At 39.8% G+C, this 25,378-nt stretch overlaps 1 protein-coding gene and 1 long non-coding RNA gene across 5 annotated transcripts in view; one reads left to right on the forward strand and one right to left on the reverse strand.

Annotated features, from left to right (window-relative positions):
- Positions 1 to 3,494: 3,494 nt before the first annotated feature.
- Positions 3,495 to 14,064, reverse strand: LOC128810625 (uncharacterized). Its single transcript, XR_008438093.1, has 3 exons — positions 13,982 to 14,064; positions 12,151 to 12,207; positions 3,495 to 3,575 (listed from the first exon to the last, which is right to left on the reverse strand). It is a non-coding gene; the product is annotated as an uncharacterized LOC128810625 (long non-coding RNA).
- EXOC6 (exocyst complex component 6) overlaps positions 11,846 to 25,378 on the forward strand; it is an 88,917-nt gene continuing 75,384 nt past the window's right edge. The window contains exon 1 of one of the 4 annotated variants that reach the window (XM_053983642.1): positions 11,846 to 11,967. In XM_053983642.1, the coding sequence (XP_053839617.1) occupies positions 11,846 to 11,967 (122 nt within the window). Of the gene's footprint in view, positions 11,968 to 13,988; positions 14,171 to 25,378 lie in introns of those variants that run through there. The other 3 variants (XM_053983645.1, XM_053983644.1, XM_053983643.1) reach the window with 3 other exon arrangements.

Raw genomic sequence — 25,378 nt, forward strand, 5'->3', positions numbered from 1 at the left:
CTTGAATATGTTGCATGGGACTTTAAGAGGCCCCAACAATAAGCACCTCAGTGAAGCACTTGACTATTTAAAGTGATCTTAAAATGCTTGCTATCTTGCAACCAGTAGAAATGTTGAAGTAGCAGGCAGGGAGATGGGGTCCCTTATTTTTCTGGATGTTTTTGAACTGTTTCAGCTCTGACAAAGCAAATCCTATAGTGAATGATGAGTTTTCTTTAACTCTGCTTGCAAGGGGTCATCCTAAAACTGAGAGGTAATCTCTGTCTCTCTGCTAAACTAAGCTGGGCTTCAGTCCAGCTGCCAAAAAGGAAAAAAGGAAAAAAAAAAAAAAAAAAAGAGAGGGGGGAGTTTATGAAACTTGCTAAAACAAAACAAAATGTTCAAATTGCTTTTTATAAAATACGTAACTCTCTGGATTTGAACTATTTATTGGCCAAATTATTTCTCTCTCATTTTTAATCCCGTTGATGATGAAGTATTTTAAGTAGTACTGGTTAATTCTTCTTTCTTATTGGAACATTTCCCTTCCTCTTCCCCCTCTTCACCTCATGCTTTATATTTACAGAGAACATCAGGTAACAAGGCAAGCCTGGCTTCTGACCAAACAGGTATTTTACTAGAGATTCATTAGTGTGTACAAAAACAGCCAGCCTTGTTTAAGGGCACTTCTTACACAAGGAGAAAGGGGTTCAATTACCATATTTCATTTAAAGTGAAGATTAAGCATCTTTACCAGGACAGTGCACTAATCCCACAAATCCTATTTATGTTGAAATGTAGTGCTATTGGCAATAAACAGCAATTTGAGAAGTCATAACCCAGGGAAATAATTGTCAAGTGACTTTAGAGCTCCCTATAAATTTCCTCTTCATGACTTTGGCAGTAGTGTTCAACAACAGAGTTAAATATTTGTTTTAGGTGCTCCTACCTTTAACAGACTAATTAAAAAGATGGAATTCTTTGATTCTATCTCAAATAATTTTAGTTCTAATCTGTCTCAGGCAAAGTCAGCTCTGTAAATGGAACTAAACATATTTTTTTTCTGAATAGAGACTTTACAGAATAGCAATAAATTCAAGCACTGGGAAAGTAAATGCAACTGAAGTACCCTTAATGATGCTATTGTGTAGTTGTTATGGTTGTAGTCCCATTACACAGACCTTTACCTTTAAGGCAATAAATTCTTTGAGAAATAATTCTAATGGGAAGGTGTATTACTTAAACATTGTGTTTCAAAATGATGAAAAGGATGATTTAAGTTTGAAAAACCAAGTCACACAAACTGAAGTAGTAATAATGGAGGGAGATTAAACTTTAGCCTACCATGCAAACCTTCTAAATTTGTATTTCCTGAGAAACTGCGCAATGGAGCTATTCCCAGAGCTGCTTCTTGTAATTTGCATCACGCACATGCCTGGAACTTGCCATTATGGATCAGGCCCCCATTCTGCTCTGCATCTGCAAACTTAAAAACAGTACCTGAACCAAAAATTGTCAGTCTAAATACCTGACCCAACGCCCACTGAAGTCAATGGAAGATTTTTCATTGATTTTAATGATTTAGTTCAGGAGCTAAGTAAGTATTTCTAAGACAAAAATCAATATTGTCCCACAGTGGTAATGTTTTCATTTGCTTCTATTGATCCTTTTGACACAGATTACAGGATACCTTGGCACTGTCAACACACCAGGTTTTAACAAACTGATTTGATTTATTAACACCTTTGATTAACATCTGAAGTAGCAAGTATTTATCAAATGTCAGTAAACAAATGTTCAGCAGACGGATCACCACAAAAAAATGACTTGTTGCACAATGTAAGCTGAAGTTCAATAGGAAAGGTCTTTCTGTAAAATCAGTTTATGTGAAAGCCCTACCATGATATGCACAGCATAAGCTGGGTGTTGAAAAACTGGGGATATTTTTAGCCAATATATCATCAGGCCTGAAAAATGCTCTTACCTCTCCTGGAGTACCTTTACTTACCTCCTTACATGAATGGTGAAAAAAACATTGCCATGACAGCATGGTTGTAAAAATTATGCCAAATTTTTCAAATCCAATGGAACTTGCTTAGTCTGTCAGTTATGCTTTATGATTTTATAACCCATCTTCCAAATAAGTACAGTGAAATGCATAATTCTCTTTCAGAAAGACTGCAATCCATTGCAGTGTTTGCAGCATCTGACTTACAAATGGAAGTCCTGGGGCATCAGAAGTGGGACTAGTTGTCAAGGATATTTACAGTGTGATTATTCAATTGTCAGCCCTGAAATTTAGCTTTGCCCCTTTATAAACCAACCAAAACCCTTCAGTCATTTCTTGAGAATGACTCTGAAGTCTCTGATTCAACTTAATTTTTGTATAGCTATTTGAAAAGGAAACCATTCATACAATTTAACAATTGTATAGTAGTAGTCTAATGGTGCACACCTTTCTTACTACATGAAAGAAAATCTACTCTTTTATGACATCAGACTCTTCCACATGATATTGTTTCTCAGTTTACTAATAGTCACCAGAATGATCCCCAAGTTTAAAATATAATTTCCTCCCTTTGAAAGGATATTTTTCTCCTGGAAGAATATTTGAAACCTTTCAGAATTTTCCTGATCCAAACCTAAAACTGCAGGTTATATCTGGCACAGACTAGGATGGGCTACATTCATTTGTATTTTCCAAACCAATATAAAGCCTAATTTGCTAATTGAATTGGTAATCATGTATCACGCATAACCTCTTACAGTATGAAGAGTATCTCTAACAGTTAAATCGATCATAACAAAAATGTGGATATCATGTAAATCTTATCAGGATCACAAAAATAATGGGACTTTTGTTTACAAGGTGTCGATTGGTTTTAGAGGCTTTGATAATGACTCCAGACAGTCAATAAATACAGAGACTTTTACATAGCCAGTAGGAGCCAAACTAAACTATCTAATCTTTTTAAAATGACAGACAACACAATGAACTCTGAACTTAATCCCCTCCAAACATTAAGGAGACAGTTCAGTGCCTAAAGTACTATTCAAACTCAAACCCTACATTAAACAAAAATCATTAAGTGTCTGATTTAAACACACAGGAAAATTCAGAGGTAAGGCTGATTTTCCTTCCCCATTGTGCCTGGGCAGTGGTCTGTGGTGGGCTCCAAGTCTGTTGGTTGCTTGTCTTAGGCAAGGAAAATACCTCTGTGCCTTTTGAAAGTTTGTAGTCAAAGCATTGAAAAAACCCCCTCAAAACAGAAGACTTAATTGGTTTTTGTCTCAATCAGGCAGAATTTCCACTAAGGTTTTGAAGCAGACATGGAGACAATGTTATATGCTACATTTCAAGTTCAAAATTTACACTGTTGGGCTCATAACCTCTGAAAATGATACATTGCCTTTAAGAGGAAAAGGAAACTGTAAGTGTAAAGCTTATGTTACACCGAGAGATGGGGGAGGAGGTAATGGCTAACATACAAGTGGTGTATATATGAGCATATAAATATATTAAATCACCCTTTATTTCAGCTTGTCAATTTTTTGAAATAGATAATAGGACCATCCAACTGTAGGACAGTTTCATCCTGTAGTAATAAAGTAAGAGAAGAAAAAAAAATTAAATTATCATTAACAATTCTTCTGAGATAATTGTTTGCTTTCTAACATTATTAGAATCCCTATTTGCAGTGCAAATTTGAATCCTCCCAGTACTGCTGAAGGTTCATTATTACCCTGTTTTCCATGAAATACATCTTGTCTGTACCTTTTGTTAGTTTGTCTTATGTACCTCTCTGGATAATGAAAAGAGGAATTAATCTGTTCTAGCTTTTGAGTGCATCCATCTTGCTTCCTAATATAAAACCTGATGTGAAAAATTGTTTTGTTTTTATTTTTAATGTGACCCAGATATCTTTAAGGTCTTTCCTGGCTAATTGGATATAGGATTTGTTAAATATCTGAATTTCTAATTAATTAATTCCACTGAATAGATAATATTGCCTGAAATCTTAGTATCTCAGGTAGATTGCTGTATGCAAAGGGGAAAATACAATTTAAATCATCATTTGGACTTTACATTTTTTAATTACCAAAATTTGCTTACATTGTAGAATGCAATTTGTTGTTCTACAATTTTGGAATTTTGTTTTATAGTATCCTCATTGCCTTGGTAAATTTCAGTATGCAAATGGCTTCAAATATTTTACATTATTAACAATGATTCTTAAGTCAGGAATTTCTGATATTCCCACTAGCTGGGTTTTGCCATGATTAATTATTTAATCCTGCAGTGCTTGATGAGCAGACTATAGCTGCTTGTTGTTGAGTTGTCACTCAGATGAGCTACATTATCAGGACAGCCTCAATCTTACAATGGATTGTTATCTGTGCTCTCAGGATGAGATCAACCAGCAGAAGTGAGAGTGTGAGTATTTATTTGGCAACAATTTTAAACCATTTTCTAAAGTCTGAATTTATATTAACTGTATACAAACTCTATCTTGATTTCAGACTCCAGTTATGCTAATAGATTTTCCTTACTGAACACAACATTTCAAGATACTCTAATTTTTAAAACATTCTAAATCCTTACTTTAGATTATTTTTTTTTATGTTTGGCTGACAGTTTTTTGATAATCAATACTTTCTCTGGTGATTATTTGTGGCAGAATTAGTGGAATTTCATGACAGCCTATTATATAGCACTTTTCCTTAGCAAGAGTTGCCTTTCTTTCCATGGTTGCCTAATTAGTATTTCCTGAATCAGAGAATAGCTACATGTTTCATAATGAAAAAAAAAGAAAGGAAGATAAAGAACCAGAGCTCTGCCAGGTCCGTGCTGAATGAAAATCCACAACTGCCAACATATTTGGCTTCTGTTTTTTTTCCTTCTTAATTTCTTTAAAACTTTTCTTAGTCATTCTAATAGATTGCTTCCTAAATCTGCCCCTGATTTGTTACCATGCATTTAAGGACAAATACTGTAGAAAATCTTACAATAGGAAAATTTGTGTTAAAGAACTATGCAACTGGTTGTGAATTACATCTAACCAGGATCCAGCTGGAGCAGAACCTACAAGTGTCTAAAAGATATTCTGCAGCACTTTTTACTCCCAGAAGCTCCTTGGTCCATGCTTTTTCTCTCCTGTTCCCTTTCCTCTACCATGAGTTCCCAAATTCACTGCATTTGGGCATTGCCATCACACATTAAGTTATAACTAAGATTAGTTGAAGGCATTTTTATTTTTTTTTCTCTATTTGTACCAGTGGTAGCAATGACAGGGTTTAAGAAAGCTGAATGATGCCTGCTGGCATTGTGGGCAAAGCATCCTTGGCACAGGCTGGATAGCAGAGGATCCCCAAACTCATGGTGTCCCCTTGCTGTGGACTATCCCTGGCGCACTTTGTGTAACACAGGTCCCCAGCTCTCCTCACCGTGGTGGAGCAGTGGGGACCCCCTCCTTGGCTGGCTGTGCTGCTCAGGGCTGACTTGCTTGGAGGGCCAAGCTGTCCCTGTGCCATGGGGTGCTCTGGAACGTGCTCGTGAGGCTGGCCTGGTGACACTGGTGTCCTGGGCTGAGGGTGTGCTGCTGTGCTGGGTCTGTCTGCAGTGATTCAGTTGCAATTTTTAAAGCATGGAGCTCTCCTACCATTTGTAGGAGAGCAGCGGCCTCCCAGCATGGTGTTAGCCCCCAGTGTGGCTCAGAGCTGGTGTCTGTGGAGGTCCTGCTCTCCTGAATGGAAACCAAGGATTGCTTTTTGGATAAAATCCCAGGCGTGACATGGCCAGTGAGCTTCCAAACCAAGAAGAAAGATAAATGTGTGACTTTTTATTTTCTCCAAAAAAGAATATAATTTACCCTATCTTTAATTCCAAACTGTGCAGTGATTTCACAAGTACTTACCAGTTTTCCAATTTTTTAATTGATCAGTGCTCTTACTTTGCCTGTGTGTGTATTTATAGCAGTGCAAAACTATACCAGATTTGTCTTTGTTTTTGGGATTTATGCATTTTTTTCTTGAACAGGAAAACATTCATTATCAAATGTTGCGAGAACAATACAGTAACTGGAGGTTATTTTATATGAAAATATTGTTGATTGTTCCTCCTCAAGAAGTCTCTCTTGGCAGCTCACTTCCTGTCAAATGAATCAGCAAAAGCTGCTCATGAAAGTTGTTAATATATAATACAATCACCCAGCTCTGCACTTGCTCCTTATCTATAAAGTCCTTTTGTGATCAATGATTCACATCACCTTTTGATTATAGTCTCTGAGCACAAACAGTTTCTTAATATAAATTAATGGCCTTGGAATTTCTAAACAAACATTCCCTTTTGTTTAGCATCATTTCCTATTTTCATACCAAAACAGAGTCTTATTGTAATTGTTCAGTTTTCACTGGAAAAAGTGTTTGTGTCCTGGAATGTTCTCAAAAAACAAGCGGTTCCTTTCAAAGCTAATAGTGTTGATTTACAAGGTCTAACGTGCCATGTTAATTGAATATAGCTAGGAAATATTACACAAAAACAGTGTGGTGTGACACTTTAAATAATGATTCTTGTACTCATTTACTGGAAAAGAGATTTTCTCTTGAAGTATAGTATTATTTGGCAATGTTTGCTTGGTTGGTTTTTCTTTTTTTTTTTCATAGTAATAAGACCCAGCTATCTAAGCAGCAGATAGTCAAGGTACTTCCTTTAAATTTCCTGATTGCTGTTAACACTACTGAATAGGCACGGGCTCTTCAGCAAAATGAATACTGAAGATTTCCTCTGGCCAGATCTGACCAGAAGAACAATTAAATACCAACCATCACACAGTGGTAACCTAACATTAACTCTTCCCTCTTACAAACTTCAGGGAAGCATGAGTGCAGAATGTAGCAGAAGCATAAGCCTGACCTGCACAGAAATGGTGCAAAAAACTATCTGATAATAGTCCTTTCTAAGGCAGAGTTATTTCACTTAAATCAATTAGGCAGAGTTCTAACTAAACTGAAATAAGAACCTGAGAGACTGAAAATGCCTATGGAGATATTTAGTTTAATTAATTATTAGTTAAAGTGATTCAAACCTATATTCAGACAAGGTTGGGTTTTTTCTTCCTGAAGTATTAAAAGAATAAAGGCCATGATAAAAATGATCAAACTTCTGAGCAAGTTGTTCATAGTATTTTCAATTAAATTAAATTTAATTGAAAATACTATGAACAACTACCAGTTTGCAGTGAGAATAGACTCAGAATGGGCACCGTATCTGCCACTCACTGTGGCTCAGCTGACAGAGCAGCTCATCAAGCTGGGATCACTTGGCCATCACCAGTCAGATGTCCATCATGCACTCATCCTAAAATCACAAGTAGTTTTAATTTCTGACTTGTTCATACCCCAAACTAGAACAGGGGCTGTTTTCCTCAGGAAAGTTCTCCTGGGTTACATAAGGAATATAAACACTGTGGCTAAGACTGGATGCTCTTAAAAGCGTGGAGAATAAGAAAAAGCCCTCCTGTTCAAGGAAAGTAATGTCCTCAGAACAGTGTCTGTAATAGAGCTCCTCACTGCCTATGAAGAAGCAAAGCCCTCAGGCTCCCAGGGCATGTCCTTGACTCAGGGTTTTATTCAATGCCCGTTCCTTAAAAGCACTGGTAAGCACAGAGAAAAAAATTTATGCATCGGTGTTTTGTAGAATGCATTTATGCATTTCTAGAATGATAAAGATGCTACTTTGTAGCATCATTCAAATGGTATGCTAAAAAATACGGTTTGTATGTTGCAATGAAAATGAAATAGTACTTGTTCTTCAATGGCATCTAGCATTATATAAACACATGTAATGACAGTGACTCTCCTTCCCACTGCAGTCAGACAGAAGTGCTTCTGTTCAACCAGTAGTTTTGATGCCTTTATTGACTCTTAAAAAGATAATGTCAGCACCAGCTGAGGATCTCTCCAGATATTTTTAGGCATTTGTAAGATGTCAGTGAAATGTCAAAAGCAGTTAGTGATGCACTGCCCTCCTAATGGGAGAGATGTGTGCTGTTCTGACAATTTACCATAAAAAGCCCCCATGTGAAATAGAACATTGTTTATTCGGTATTTTAGTGAAGATTGTTATATACACTGTCCAATTCTTAAATCTAGTATAATTAAAACAAAAAACAAATGTATTTATGATTTTTGACTACTATTCAGAAAACATAATTCACTTAAATGCTCTGAAATACAAAAAGGGAATCTCCCTGCTAATACCTAATGTACTGGCTATATATTAGACAAAAGGTAAAAGGCAAAAAATGGCAGTGGTAATTCCATCATCTCCTCATCTGCCTGTTTTCCCCAAGAATCATTTGATAAGGTTGTTGCTACCATGCTTCATCTGAGAGGCAGAAATGGGTCTGGCCATCAGAAAACCAGGCACAAAGGGAACAGGAGCAGTCCGTTCAGTTTCTAGGGAGAAAGAGCTGGTTTGTAAGGGTCCAGTTTGGGGATGAGCCCAGGAAAGAAGGCAGTAGCAGAGCAGGAGATGCCAGAGAAATGACTAATGGCATTGTTGTCCTTGTGGAGGGATGTAAAGAGGAGATATCTGGGCAATGACCAATGAAGTAATTTGTTATGGATGGCATTGCATGTGAAAATTATCTATAGTAATTCCATTTGAGGGTGGACATTTTCCCTCCTCTCTTTTCCACGATTCATTCAAAATGGATTCCAATCCAACTGGGAAAGAAAATGAAACAGACTCAAAGCTGCTAATTGTGCACTGGCAATTGTAAAAAAAGGAAATAATCTACACTGGAATTGCATACCCAGTAAGGACCCTACTCTACAGCACTTTACACTTTTTGTAAGGTCATGTGGGTAAAATGTATTTTTAAAGTATCAACACAAGCAGGCAAGATTTAAGCCAGCAGTTCTTGGCCGTCTGGTATCCCATTAGGGTTGGGGAAGAGTAGGAATTAGGGGAGGAAGGGGAGAAAGGACGTGGTGAAAGTGGTTTTGCTTTAGATAAGCCTCTGCATCCTGTTTCACAATATTGTTGATAATTTGCCTCAATTTCCCCTCTTGCTCTCTTCTGAGCTGCAAACCGTTTTTACACCTTCAGCAAGAAATAGGTGCTTTGGATAATTTTTTCAAAGGAAAACCTCGGGATGATTGGAAAGATGGCAACAGCTCTACATCTTACAGGGCCTGAGATTTCTGCCTGTCCAGATAATGAAATACTTTCTTCACAGAAATAGTGTGAATTTAACCAGCACAGAAAATACTTTCTCATTTTCTGCCAGGGACTTCTGGAAGATTAATAAATACCTTCTCAGGCTTCTTGATCTGGTTAAATCTGAACTAGTACAAGTATGATACCTCAGAAATGATAATGTCTACTGTCCTTTTCTGCATGGAGAGTACCATTAAAAAAATTACTTAGCATTGTCTTTGGTGACAAACTATTCAGTTGCAGCCTCCAAGTATATTACGTATAGTTGTAAAGCAAAGATACACTGTTCTGCCAGAAGCGGATGTCAAGTGCCTATACTGAATTTGTCCCTTTGTCTTTTTACAAAAATACTTTATTTCCTTGAACAAGGCAGTTCCCTAAAGCCTTTTGAGAGTGGCCCTGAGCTCAGCTGGAAACAGGAAAAGCTCCTGTGTGACTGAAAGACGTAGATGTTGGGCACATCTAATCAGCACTGGAATTATGGTGGGGAGGAGCAGATGACAGAAGTGGGGGAGCACAGGCTGGACAGAGAGCACAGGGTAGAAGTAGGGTCATTGCAGCAGAAAGGGCTTTTGGCAGGTGTTTATGTACTCCTGCCCACGGATCTGAGGTCACATACAGACCCACCACCTTGGATCATCCGCTCGGTGTCATGGTCTTAGGTTCAGTGGGGGTGTAAAACACTCTGGAGAGCTGAGCAGCCAGGCCTGGTGCAATTTGGTCTGATCTTGTCCAGAGAACCAAGGTACTTCAACAGCCACTGCCACAACTGAAGAGACTCTAACATCTGCCTATTTCTTGGTCATACACCTTTGTATTTGTTTGCTTATTCTTACATTGTTTTGTGTTGTTATTAAACATATTTATTTCCAGGCAGCTGTGATACCAACAAGAATATTTGCACAACAGATTCAGAGTCCTGTTTATTTTGGTTAGCTGATTTCCTAAAGCAAGCTACTGTTTAAATTTTTGGCAGAGGAGGAAGAAGAAATTTTACCCAAAGCCTCTGTAAGAATCGAACTAATTTCAAATCACATAAATATATTCATAAAAGCATTTTGTATAAATCGTCATTTTTCCATCACTGAATTCTATTTTTATTGCCAGCCACAGGGTGTGCTGGCTGGGTGTAGATGTCTGAGGCACCTCTGATTTACCTGCCCTGCCTCTGCTCTTCCTCAGTGGCAGTAGATGTACTTTCTTCCATCACACGAATAAGCTTAAGCTTGTTATATTTGCAGTTTACTTTCACAGTGTCACCTCATAATTGTTAAATTAATTCTGAATCTGGTGAATGTTAAGATTAGAATGAGTAGTTTCAACATCCGTCCTTTCATCTGCGTTTGTGTGACATCCAGTGGCTGAATGGGTCAATCACAGGTTCCCATTTCTGGTGAAAAGTGTAAAAATTACTCACAACTCCATGCAGGACATGAAAGCAGGAAATGTATTGCATAGTAATGCTAACAGAGCAATTGCTTAATTTTGGTTCAAAAATAAACTGGTGATTAAAGCAGCTTGTTCAAGGAAACACATTGCAAATTTGTATGTAGCCCTAACTCGCTGCAGCCTTTAGAGTTCTTTCCCTCTGCTACTGAGGTGAACTCATCTCAGTGTTCCCACTGGGCACAGAGAAGTGAATAAACTTTTTATCACCCTGCTCGAAAATGAGTAATCTCTGTTTCCCTGCACTTAATTGCACCATGAGTGTCTGGATTAATCAATTCTGTCAGGACCAGTACTGAGATCAGGAGCCAAATTTTGATTAAAACCCTTGAAATATTTAAAAAACAAAAATATATTGATTATACAAATTATATTGAATTAGGCTTCTAAACAGTTGTTTAAACTTAAAGATCTAGAACTCCAGTCTCATGTTTGAAATTAAAGTAATTCACAGCAGTTGTGCAAAGTGTTTTCTTTGCCATCATCATGAAAATGATGTGACAGCAGCACTGCTCTCAACATTTGTTATCCTTTTTTTTCCACAGAGGTAATAAATTAGTAACAGCTTTTTTTTTTGCTCACACATATAAACCCCAGTTATCACAAAGCACTTTCTGCAATTTGTTATTATAAGTAGCAACTACTAATGTTGAAAAGGAAAATGATGAAAACATAAATGTTTCTCTGTTTTTCTAATCTGCTTTAGGAGATCCATAAACCTTTTTCATAAATCCAGCTAAGTCCTTGTCTGCAAGCTTTTTATATAGCAAAAGGAAAATATAATTAAAAAAAAATCTCATAAAACTTAACAGAGAAATTAAGCATTGATGTCTAGTGTCTAAAATTCCTTTAAAGTTATATTTCCAAAATGACTAAATTTCAGGTTTAATATTTATTTCAAGGATGTAAAAATATTATTTTGGTGGGAAATTTGTTATTAAGACTAATATATATTGGACATATACACACACTCAAAAAAGACTGTGCAGGCCTGGGTAGTGCATACGAGGCAAATGATACCAGCAGACAGGAAAAGAGCAGCTGTGCACCATTCTTGGACACAAAGTCCTCAGGAGTCACGAGGTTAGCACAGGATCTTTTTTTTTTTATGCTTGGTTTTGCTGACTACAGAGTCACTTAGTCAACTATAATAATCAGAATAAAAGTCCTCTCCTAAAGTTAGTTTTATGCTACTCTATGGCAAGGAAAACTAAGTCAAATCTCTCAGAATTGTATCTAGAAGAAAATAAAGATCAGATATATGAAAATGCCCTTGCTGAGATCCAGTCCTTTGAGCTGCCTCTTGGAACCACCTTAAGGTATGCTTCTTTTTAATAGTATTATACTCTTTATGATGGATGTGTTCCATTCTATAGTTGTTCTTTCAGTCAGCACAATATATTAGAAACTTTGTTTTCCTGACCCTGAAGCCTACAAGAAAGTTGAGTTTAATTTCAATGTGATTGGCCCTAAGTGAAGAAATACAGACCAAGGTCACCTACTCTGCTCTTTCTTTTCACCTGGACAAAATGATCTGTTTCTGATGGCTGGCTGCAGATCTGTGAAAAAAGAAAGTGCTCTTAAAAGTGAAAACAAGGGGAAATTTTCTTTTTTGCGTAGTAGTGTTTTTAGTTTAAAGTTAACAGCTACATTTTTAAAGAATAAACTGCTTCTTAAATTTTTAATAAATGAAACTTCTGTTTAATCACCAAAGACAGACCTACTTAAGATTTTACTGTTGATATTTCTAAATAGCTGAAGATTTAATTTTTTTTTTATTTGTAGCTTATGGAAACCGTTTAACAGTAAAAGTGCAACTGAAAAGATTCCTCTGCATATTTGTCCTTAAAAAAGTAATATATATAAGATTGCAATGTAATTTGTCTAGGTATATTGTCAGTATTTGTAGAAGAGTTTTAAAAATAGCCTGCCTGGCACTGTAGGCATCAGGTTGCAGTAACGATGAGGCTAAAAAAAGAAAATTAAATCTACCCTGAAAAATGTGTCAATCTATAACTTCAGTATTTTGGTGATGGGAAAAAAAAAGGAATGTGGGAAAATTGTTACTGCATTTGAGTGATTTCTTGAAGGAAATACAAGTGGTAGGATTTTTCCTTTTTTTTTATTATGCACTTTGTAAGCACTTGTCTACATTCAGAATAGTCCTTGTTGATTTAGTAGGTGAATCAACAATCTGAATCAACACTGAATATGATAAAGGCACAAGCATAGACAAGATGTGAACCGTCTTTGGTGCCATTTATTAACTCATGTACAGGTGTAGTTGCACCAGGGCAGGAGAGATGGTGGGCTTGATAACAGTAACTGGAAGGATGCCAAATGCAATTGTAGACCTTGATGCATTCACATTTGTCAAATGCTGTCAGTTCCTTACAGGAAAATGTAGCTACGCATCACCCTGAAGTTTTACATATCTGGCCTATTTCTTTACAAAACTTCCCACTTGTGTGCAGATAATTTTGCCCAGAAAGCAGGTGCATCCTGTCTCCTGAGCATGCAAAACCCAAGAATTAATTAATCCCTGGCCACAGGCCACAAAGTCTAAAATTTAAATAGAAAATAGGTTATTCCTCCTTTGTTGACACGACCCTTTGCTGTACAAAGCACTAGGAAACATTATGTCAGTTTCTAGTCAAACACACCAAGCCACTGCACAGAAAGGTGCAAAACTTCTTTGTGTTGTCTTGGCTTTGTTCTATTTTTACCCCAAGCCCCAAGTTTCTATCACGTAAAGAATGGAAGGAATGAAGACTGACATAACCTGAATGCAGAAACCCCCTCAGAGCCTCCGCCTCAGGGGTCGTGCCGGGACGGGCACGGCCCGCATGTGCGGGAACCAAAACAAAACCAAATAATAAAACAAGACCACAGCATGAACTAGCCATACGACCAAACCAGAACTAGCTCAGTGGAAAAGGTCGCGTTGAACCCTATAAGCCTTCAAGGCGTCTCTGCAGCGCGGCGCACCGGGGCGGGCAGCCGCTCCGTCCGGGACAGGGGCCGCACTTTGCGCGTCCCTCGTTTGTCGCAGTGCCCTGAGCGGTCGCAGCGGCTGGCGCCGGGCAGACGCAGCTGCCCGCGGTCTCTGCCGGACACCAGCGCCCGGAGATGCCATGGGGACGGAGAGGCTTTGCCCGGCTCCCCGGGCGCCCCCGGCCTAGCTCTGCCCCAGACAAGGGCAGCGGAGCACCGGTGAGCTGGTGCGAATCCGAAGGGCGCGGCCCGGCGCGACCTGCGCCCCGTCACCTGGCCCCTCACCTGCCCCTGCCTCTGCCCCTGCCTCCTCCCCGCCACCCCGCTCCCCGTGCGCACCGGCAAACCCTCCCCGGCGGCTCTGGCCGGCCCCCGCCTGGCTGCGCGGCCGCTCCTCCCTCGCGCCTCCCGCAGCGGCGCGGCCGCCGGGTCCCTCCCATCCAAGATGGCGGAGAGTCTCCCGGAGCATGATCGGATCCTGCAGGAGATCGAGAGCACCGACACGGCCTGCGTGGGACCCACCCTGAGGTGCGGGGCGCGGGGGCCGTGGCGCCGCCGGCGGGTGAGGCTCCCACGCCCTGCCCGCTCGCCGGCCCGGGGAGCCGCGGCGCGGCCCGGCCGCGCTTTCTGACAGCTGCTCCCCAGGGACGGCGCGGGGCCGCCCGCGGCGCCGCCGGCGGGAGCGGCCGCGCCGGGTGCGGAGGGGACGCGCAGCCCCCGCTGCCGCTCCGCGGGGGCCCGACCGCCGCCCCCCGTCCCGGGCGCTGCGGAGGGAAGGGGCCGGCGCGGCGCGGGCAGGGAGCGGGGCTGTCAAGCCGTGCCACCGCTCTGACAGGGAAGGGGGACCGAGCGGAGCCGGCGGCCGTGGCCCGGCTCCGGGCTGGCCGGTCCCTGGCATTGTCTACCGGGCAGCAGCTGGGCAAGGCCCGGCTCCGGCGGGGCTGGAGTGCGGCCTCGGGACGGGGCGGCCCTGGGCCCGGCGCGGGTGGCGGGGCTTGGGGCGCCCGCCGTAACCCAGTGCCGGGCTTTGCTGCCCTCACTTGGGCACGAGTCAGCTCCGGGGTGTGCCGGTACCCCCGGTTCTATGCTGAGAACGGGGCCGAAACCGTATCACGGCTGGGTGTTGCAGTGCTCCACTATGCAACCTCTAATGATGCGTCTGATACCTACTACCCTGGTCAGTTTCCTTCGAAATGTGACAGTGTTTAGAACATTTCTGGTATGCCATGGCTGCAGTGGCCTGGTTTTCTGTCTTTTTCCTCCAGTTCCACGTACTGCCAAATGGCTTAGCCTGCATTTTGAAAAAAAAGGTTTTGCATAACCTTTCCTGTTAGAGGCGAATGTGGAAGTACCTTTCATTTAGAGCTGGGGAGATAAGGGCAGGGCCTGTGGAAAGCGAATTGGGTTATAGAGGAAACACAGGGGAAAGGGGATCTTCATCATGGAGCTTTGCTGGTGCTTCCCTGATTGAAGATGTCTGAAAGAAGTAAAAAAAGCACAGGCACTAGCCAGACGGGGGAGAGAGAACTGTGAATTTGAATGTTATCTCTTTGAAAAGATACAGTGAGCCTGTGTGCAGAAAACTGGAAAAGGCAGTTTGTGTGGCAGTGTGCTGCAAAGCAATGAGCGTGGTGCTGCTGGCTGTTCCTGCAGTGGGAATGGTGTCTGCTGGAGAGTGTGGACAGGGCTGGGAAAGGATGAACATGGGATACATGGGTGAGAACGCCGTCCGGAGAACTGGTGGAAGAGAAGTTCCTGTTGCATGCCAAATGGGTCATTTTGCACATCATAGCAGTTGATTTTGAGGTTAGCTAGTGTCTTACAGTGGATTCTCCAAAGCTGTGTGGGAGGTGGCAGTCTGGGCATTTGTGTGAGGCTGGGGCTAAAAAATCCTCTGAGAGCCCCCATGGGGAGTCTGGGGGCTTGTCTAGACATCACACAGGGACTGCTTGCTGGCTTGTCTGGTCTTGGAGGTCATCTTGGAGCAAACTGCACTCTGATCTCCCCTCATGTTCCTTAAGTACAGCTACTTTTGGGAATACAATGTGGAGATGCTGAAGCTGAGCATCACAAGGAATCTCACCTGTGAGGGTCTGTGGGCTTAGGCTGAGAGAAAGTAGCTGGGATGCTTTCAGACTTGAGTTGTCACTGGAGGCAGTTTCACCTAACAAGCCCAGGCAGGTTGAAGCTGATGCCTGCAAAAAAACCACAACAAAATATTAAATATAATTGCAGTTTCGCCACCATCTTCAGCATAGAGCTTATATCAGAGTAACCTGTAGAAAGGACAGAGTATTAGGCTACACAGCAGAAGAAGGCATCCACAGGTGTGGATGGGAAAGGGACCATATGAATCTCTTATCCATATTAAGCATTTAAAATAGGCTGATTTTTTTAATAAATCCTAAAATTTAATTTCTTATTTTTTTCACATGTTTCTGTCCTATCACTGATTTTCCAGTAAGGGAATTTTGCATTGTTGACTTTCAGGATTTTTAGGGGAAAAGTGGATGTTGGTCTGATTTAACCTCTAGTGTTCAATTACAAATGAAAAAATTAGGTGAAAGAGTGGTTGCACCTGGCTGAGTGTTTTGAAAGAAGTCCAGCCAACACCACAGAAATATGCTTCTACTCCCTAAGAACAGCAGTATTTAAGATCAAAACTTGAGCTCAGCTGTCTGTTACAATTTGTGAATTGCTGTGTGAAACTGAAAAGTCTGAAATCTCACATCAAATTGCAAGATCTATTTCAATGAAAGAAGCATGAATGTAAAATGGAGCATTATTTTCTGCATGAGAACGAGGTTTTACTTGCTAAACAATATGAATCAAAGAAATGAGTTGAGTAATTCTACGTGCAGTTGCATAAGGCTACAACATGAAGTGATCCATTGATTTCCAGTCACAGAAGCTACTGAAGCCAGTTGTCTCACGTAATGACTGAGATTACATTAATTTCATTATGTGAAATGGAATATTTTTGTAATCTCTGGGTTGTAATGCTAGGAGAATATTTATAGCATTGCCACATCAAATAAAGTACCAACATACCTACTTAAATAGCAGAACAAAAGAAGGGACTTGAGGTGAGTGGTTGGATAAGTAGCATGAGGTAATATTAAATGCTGAAGATTGTAGGATATGCAAGATCTGACTTATCCTTAATTGTTAATATCAAGATATTAATGTCCTCGTAGTGCATCCATGCTTCACAAAGGAAGTGTACGTTTTTCTTGTGGGCTGTATGTAGATTCCATGGAAACACATTTTTGCTCCTTTTTTTCTTCAGTGTTTTGCTTGCTGGTTAGGTATAGCTGTCTCTGCCAGGGTGCTGTTTCCTACCCTGCTACAGGAGTGGCAGCACTTGCTCTTACGATATAAAAAATAATAACATTTATTGATATATAATGGTTTAGTGTATAATTTACAGGTAAGGAACAACATACACACTGATCCTGCAGGTGATTTTCTACTGCTGAGATCTACCCATAAAGAGGAATGTGAAATGTAGGTCCTTTATGGGAGGAATCAGCATACAGCTAGTGCACTTGGGATTATTTACTATTTAGGAGAGTATGCTCCTAAAGACTGCTTTGCATCTCAAGAAATGAAGATATTGTATTGGATTAAATTAATTTTCTTTTTAGATTTTAACTGTATTAATTTATTGATTTAAATTGGCTGCTATTTTACTTGCCTCTCTAAATTCAGTAACACATGCTGAATCATTATAAATGAGACCTAAGCCAACATGCCTTTCATTAAATAGGCAGACTGTATCTATAGCAAGCCAGAATTTTTTTTTTTTTTTCATCAGACACTGTGAAGCTTTTATCAGCATCTTTTTGGCTTTAATGGCTAACAAAATGAGATTAGTGACAAAACTTGTTAGAGGCTCATCACTCTCACCTTTTTATAGAACATGTTAATATTGTATAATTCATGTTGCATGCATACTTTTGAGCTTTTCTCAGGGAGAGCTATCTCATTTCTAATCTTTGAAAGGAAGTGGAAGAAGACAAAGAGAAAGAAAGGCAATTTCCATAATCCTCTCAACAGCTACAACAGAAAAATCAGAAACTTAATGACAAAAAACTTAAGGCCCTCACTGAACTCTGTATTTTAACACCTGAATAGTCAGTTGGACATGCTCTGGTAGCTAGTAAGACAAATTCTCTTCAGAAGAAAATAATTGACCTTATATGATGGTTAGTATATGGTTGGTTGAAAAAGGTCAAAGTGGAACTTGACAGAGTAGAAGTTGTTCTGCCAGTGCCCTGTCTACTATAGATATGAGTTTCTTTGAGTCTGTGGTAATGTGTAGTATTTCAAAGCTTTTTTTTTTTTTTTTTTTTTTTTTAATAGATGAATTAACTCTTAAACTCTAGCTTGGCAAAATATTTCATAAACATATGGTAGACTTTCTCTAAACACTTCATGTTGTGAGCTTTGCGTCACTAAGTCTGCGGTGTTCTGTGATTCCCATACACAGCCTGTCAGGGGAGTACCTCCAGGCCCACAGTCCGTTGACTGAACAAAAACACAAAAGTAAAATTAAATATAAAAACTGTGGGGGATGTGATAATGGAAATTCTGTTGCTAAGGTGAAGTTGATAAGGAGGCGCTGTGTCTATTGATGTATCTATCTATAAGCAGAATGTACTCGCAGCTTGGAACGTGCTCCTCAAAAGTCAGTGTAAAAATGCTTTTAATTCAATTCTGTCTTCCTGAAATCTGTCATCACAAAGCTGTTGCCTGGTAGATGTTAGAGCATCTTCTAGGTTGCTCTAAGTTGTGCTGGCCATTGAACTCCTTTGCAGAGTTCTTAGAGAACCTCCTGTGAAGACATTTTGCTGTCCTCTTGTCTCTGGCTGAAGAAATCACACCCACAAGCACCTTTCACTTTGTGTTTCTGTCTGATGCTGCAGCATGCTGCAGTCACCTTCTACTGATCTAGGACTGCATTGCACTGGTAAAAGCAGCACTGAGCTGAGACTGCAAAGCAAAATAATTTCTGTATAGTGCTGCATTTTTCTCATTTAGGTTAAACAGTGTTTGAAGATCAGATGTCATAAATGAGTTTGGCTGAAGTGTTAAAACAAATTCATAGCTGTTCATTCTGAACTTCTGTCCTTGTGTTGCAGAAAAGCCAAAGGTAAAAGCTAGACTTTAGTAAGGCTTACTAGAAAAATAAGCAAGACTATTTTGTCCTTTACTGATCAAGGTTCTAAGAAAATTCAGAGTTAGAGATATGGAGTGACAGTCTAATTCTGCTGCTTTTACTGTGTTGTGGTACACTTTGCAACTGCAGGTGCTTTGCTTTGCCCAGTCTGTAATTTGTATTTTGGAGATATTCTTTTATTCATTGAGGGGGCCTGTCCAAAGCAAAATGAGCAAAGTGCCTAAATGTTATGTAACATCAGTTTTACTGGAAGTGTATATTACAGTTTCCAGCAGGCATGATTTAGGTATGTGATTCTGTGTCTTCAGCACCACAGTTAGTAAGCAGAAACATAGGCAGTATGAATGAAATTTGAAAATGTGGGAAGATTTTACAGCATTAACACAATTGCAGGCAGGGAAATACTTTTTCTGACTATGGTCTGTTGGGATTTGTGATGTGGTTATCCAGTAACAAAATGTGGTTGCCTTCATTTTTCTCCTGCGGTCTTACTTGTCTGGTAGGATTGTCTAAAGTAATTTTTCAGTGCTTTCATCGTTTTGGAGCATGAGCCAGTAATTAGCATTTTTGCCTATATCTTAGTCTTGTTTTAAATATAGACCAGACATAAGAGTACTCTGAGATCATCAGCCGGTGCTTTAGATGAGAATTTTAATGGTTTGATCATATATTTTTATTTCAAATAGTATGAGAATCTTTTACAGAATTGTAAGCTATTGGTTTGAAAATCAATAGACCCTGTCTTTATTAATGGTTTGTCTTGAAGCCCTTCTTACTTTTCAAGTTAATGTGTTTCATTCCTGGTTCCCTTTCAGACAGAAATTACAAAGTAGCCCCAAAGAACTGGAAATTCCTTGTGTGATAGCTGTGATCTCTTTTGGATCAGGACTGTACTTTCATGTATACTGTTGTGGCTTAACCCCAGCCAGCAGCCAAGCCCACCTAGCTGCTCATTCACTCCCCCACCTGCAGCATGGGGGAGAGAATCAGAAGGGTAGAAGCTGGAAAACTTGTGGGCTGGGGTAAAAACAGTTTAATAGGGGAAGCAAAGGCTGCACACACAAGCCAAGCAAGGACTGAATTCACTGCATCCCATGGGGAGACAGCTGTTCAGTCATGTCCACAACAGCAGGACCCCATCGCAAGTAGTGGTTACTCTGGAACACAGAATGAACGAGGTTGGAAAAGACCTTTGAGATCATTGAGTCCATGACCTATGCCCTAACACCTCCTCATTAACTAAACCATAGCACTAAATGCCACATCCAGTCTTTTTTTTGAACACATCCAGGGACAATAATTCCACACCTCTCTGGACAGACCATTCCAGTGCCCAGTCACTCTTTTAGTGAAGAATTTTTTCCTAATCTCTAAACTTCCCCTGGCACAGCTTAAGAATGTGTCCTCTCGTTCTGTCAGTTGCTGCCTGGAAAAAGAGACCAACCCCCACCTGACTACAACCACCTTTCACGGAGCTGTAAAGAGTGATAAGGTCACCCCTGAGTCTCCTTTTCTCCAGGCTAAACACCCCCAGCTCCCTCAGCTGTTCCTCACAGGGTTTGTGTTCCAAACCCCTCACCAGCCTCGTTGCCCTTCTCTGGATGCACTCAAGCATCTCAACGCCCTTCCCAAACTGAGTGGCCCAGAACTGGACACAGCACTCAAGGTGTGGCCTCACCAGTGCTGAGTACAGGGGAAGGATGACGTCCCTGCTCCTGCTGGCCACACTATTCCTGACACAGGCCAGGATGCCCTTGGCCTTCTTGGCCACCAGGGCACACTGCTGGCTCATGTCCAGTCAGCTGTCGACCAGTACCCCCAGGTCCCTTTCTGCCTGGGCATTGTCCAGCCACTCTGTTCCCAGCCTGTAGTGCTGTAGGGGGGTGTTGTGGCAAAATGTCATCGCTCCAAATGTCTCCTCCCTTCCTCCTTGTTCCCCCACTTTATGTACTCAGCATGATGCCATCTGTTCTGGAATAGCCCTTTGGTCAGTTGGGGTCACCTTGGCTGTGTCTCTCCCCAGCCTCCTGGCCAGCGTGGCAGCACGAAAAGGCCTTGGCTCTGTGTGAGCCCTGCTCAGCAACGACAACATCTCTATTATCAGCCCTGTGTGCAGCACAAATCCAAAACAGCCCCATACCAGCCATGTGAAGAAAGTTAACACTACCCCAGCCTAAACCAGCAGATATATTTATATATCAGTTTATCTTTATTATAATAGCTAATTTCTGTTTTGTAACTGGATTGTTATGGAGTAAGGAGAATGACCAGTGTGCTGTGAACCAGTGTATCCTGAAAAAACAGACGATTGCTTGTAGTGTCAGTTGCAGGTTTTGTTACTTGGTGTAGGATTTGATGGTATTCCAAGTACTTAAGTTGAAAGATAACAGTCAGATAAAGCAACTGTCTGTGTGCTGTGCATTGCTATGAAGGAGCAATTTTTTTTTATTGCTGGTCCGTTATATAGAGTCAAAAGGGCATATGAAGAGTGTGTGCTGCAGACTGATTAATCCGGCATACAGCAGCAGAACTGCAGTTCTGATTTTTCTATAGCCTGGTCAGATTTGCCATTGGTAGCAAAAGTATTTTATAAGGAATCACTTGCATTGCTGCAAGTTTCAACATATTACTTTTCAAGTTTTTATAAAGCCTGAAACTATTCACACAAGTAATCGTATCTGCACTGAGGTTTTTTTTTTTTTCTTTTCTTTTTTTTTTTTTTTTTTTTTTTTTAATCTTTAGGTTCAATGCTGATTAAGTTTGTCATGAAATATGTGTCTGCAAATCAGGTTATCTTGATCTTTTAACTGTTCACACATCAGCTTCTGACTCAGTTCTTACAGTGATTTCCAAATGGGCAACTGCCAAGTGAAGCTTTAACCTAGCTAGTAACCTGTATGAATTGTTCTGAAACAGCTCTCTCCAATTTCACAGGCATTACCAAAGAGGTTGAATTGTCCTAGTCTTTAGGAAACAAATTTCAAAATAAATTAAAGCTTTTAAAATAGGGGAATCATGTGATACATCGTCGTCAGAATAGTGTACTTAATAGATGTTTCATGCAGTTTGTGTCATTGTTTCATTTAAATTCAGCCTTCTCTTCATATGAGCGGCTTATGCTTGTGCACTCTTACATCAGTTAAATTCAGAAAAGACAGTTCTTACTCCTGTCATCTCTCCATTGACTTGTTCATCAAGCTGATTTTATTCAGTGTCTGGTGACCCAGATTTTGGACCTGTCATGTGCATAGGAAGTGCATAATTTGTCATCCTTCATAAATGCCAGTCACACAGGTGCTTACTTCTTTGTAGATTTTTTGGAAAGCCAACAGCGTAGCTCCAGCTTTCTTTGTGTGTGGCTGAACCATTGATATCTACCTGAGGAGCCCTAGCATAATTCAGTTAAATATAAGTCTGGTTTTGACTGGTAAGTGCTGGTGTATTTTCAGGTTTTGTCATGTTGCGTTTTATGTATTATACTACTAAAATGAGCTCATTCAAATTGAAGAGGGTTAATATGTCTTAAATAATGTGCTTTTAAGATAATGCCAGAAAAGGATTTGCAAATAGGGAACTATTTTTATGGGTTATAGTAAACTATTAAGTACTAACTCATTCAAAAATACAGCGCTAGCTTTGCATCAGCATCAGGTAATCACATGAGATTTTATCTTTCTGAAAGGCTTGTGGTGGCTAGTTGTAAAATCTAGGTGTGGCTAGTCTTTCTGGCTATTTTCTGCTGATGTTTGAAATGCCCAAACCTAATCCCTGTCACCACAGAGCGTGGTATAACAATAACAGTTCAATTTGAGGTTCAGCTTGATGAAGTATTTTCAACAATGCTTCTCTTCCTCATTTGTACATGTCCAGTACAGAGCTATCTGTACTCCTGAAAAACTGGGTCCTTCCTGTGCAGGAAGGAGTTAATGATCTCTCCTGGAGCCTGGCTGAAGCCCTTCCCGTACCTCAACCTTTGCCAGTAATAGCAAACTAGTAGGGAACTTAATCACTGACAGAGGTATTAAGAAGGAAGGAAACAGATTTTAGAGTGCCATCAGCCTTGATGGAAAGACGTGGGATTGGACAGAGAAGGCCTAAAAGACGCTGGGGATTTTTTTTTTTTTTAATATAGCATGAGAAAAGTGTTCAGTTCTAATACTCTGAGTGGGATTTTCACTGTGTCTCAGGGAAAGTAATTTGCTTGCAAAATTGCAGTGAGTGTAACTTGGCAATTCTCCTGTGAATCAGAGTAATACAAAATTAATAAAGCATATACTGTCATATATGTACCTGGGGGATACTTTTGAGACATTTCAGCTTCAAAAGGAAATATTTAACCTATCAAGTTTTGTGACTTTCACAGTTTGCACACTTCCTTAGGCATAGAGTGGCTTTGAAGGATTTTTACCCCGTTTTGTTCATAGAAGCAATGTTTTCCTACAAGTTTTGTTTTTAGTTAATTTCAATATAAAAATAAAACAGCAGATACTGTTTTATACTGTATATTTGTTCTGGTATGTTTCATAAACTTAGGAAGCTGCAAAGAAATGAACACATTTTCTTAGTTTGTTCATCAGGCAGGTAAAGAACTGGAGTTAGTCAGTTGCATCAACACTCTTAATGGCTTCCTAACTGAGAGAAACACTGGGTTTCAGTTCAGCTTCTGAATTGAAAACAGACTTTTTTTAGAAGTCATGTTTTACTTTCTTCAGTGATCCTGGGAGATATGCAAAGAATATACAGCACAGGCTGTTGTTTTACATTAATTAAATACATGATGATTTATATGTATAGGCTATGTGAGCTCATAGAGTTAACAAAAATGAATAATATAAAATCATTGTAAAATACATGCTTTGGTTATGTGTTTGCAGAGAAGTGTGATGCAGGAAAGGATTGTCTGGTTTGATCTGTATTGAATAGAATACATTCTTAATCCATTTGGTTTTGAAACTTTTTAATTACTAGGTATTTTATCTGGAACTTCTTAAATTTCTGAAATAATGTATTTACCTCTGTGTAGTGTTGATATTCAAAGCCTATTGAAATAAGTAACTTACACATTTCTGACATTAAATATTCTGTTCTATTTCATATGTTTTGTGAAGAGACATATGAGATTGTTGAAATATGACTTTTTTTTTTTTTTAAATTGGTGTATATTTATCTAGAAGATTATGTTTCAAGTGCTCTAGATAAAGTTGACAGATTAGCTAAAGGTTGTAATAGAGGCCTAATTATTTCTTGTACATGTCTAATAGAAATCTCATAAAAATTTTTAAAAGAACTTAGAAGCTCACAATTTGGTTTACAGATTAATCCATTGCTCCTAAAATATAACAATTTATGTAAAAAACAGTCTCTGGAAATATTAAAGGAAGATAAAAATACTGCTATATAGACTTCAGTTTCCTATTTTATATTCTATGAAATAACATAGATTCCAACTACATCCACTTGTATCCATTTAGGTATATGAAACAGATGGCCAAACTTGGCACTTCATTCCCTGGCAATAGCCAGTACCAAAGTGAGCGAAGCTGCCATTTCCTCTGCTGCCTTTTTATCAACGATTACAACACAAAATTAGGAAAAAAAGTGGTAGTGCAGCACTTGTTTTTCAGTTTCTTACTTCATACATCGGTAGGTCGCACAAAGGCTCAGCAGGAAGAGGCATCTCCTTGGTCAGCAGTGTAAAAACAGGAAGGAGGAAGTCTATTGCAAATCTGGGTGTGCTGATTATCAGTTGGGGTTTCGCTGCAGAGGATGTCCATTAACAGCCATCAGCGTGATCCATTGCTTATCCAGCATGAACAATGAAAGCTCTAGTGCTGCTACTACAGAATAAGGACCCTGCTTATAGGAAGTAATGCTAACTAACAAACTGTACTCGGCCCTTTCCTGCTCATAGAAACAGGATACTATTAGTGAGAACAATTGACAGAAATTGCACATCCAGGAAAACCAGGCAAGCAAAGCATAACAGCTAAACTAAGATTAATAAAATCTTTTCTCTGAATAGGCCACAGCTGAGTTCTGTGTTGTTCTGGCATGTAATGTGAGCTTTTAAATAGAGTGGTGAGATGTAATTATGAGTAAGAATGGCAGAACTGGAACATAGGTGGCATCTGGCATTGAAAGGCTGCTTAGGTTTTAAGAAATATGCTTATTACCATAACTGCAATTGAATTACAGGAAACACCTGGACATTATTTTATAAAGCTTTTTAGGGTGTATGCAGCCACCTATATGAAATTACTCCGTGGAAAAATCCCTACAAAGTTTGCAGCTTGTGTAAACAGAAAATATCTTTGTATATTGTAGGACAGAGGAAGTTTCTGCAGTGTTTCCTGTGAAATTGCAGCTCAAATGGAGTGTGTGATACAGTATCATGGTTAGGGATGCCATGGTTATAGTCACAGTGTGACAGGGCTGTTTTAAGGGCAGAATCTTAATTTGCAATGCCAGTGTTTTCTGCTGCACTGATCCCACTAAAATCATCATGCAAATTTGAATTCTCAATATTACTTTGTTTTTAAATTTTATTTAGTATA

Source organism: Vidua macroura, chromosome 8, assembly GCF_024509145.1.
Source record: "Vidua macroura isolate BioBank_ID:100142 chromosome 8, ASM2450914v1, whole genome shotgun sequence".
In the NCBI taxonomy this organism is placed as follows: Eukaryota; Metazoa; Chordata; class Aves; order Passeriformes; family Viduidae; genus Vidua; species Vidua macroura.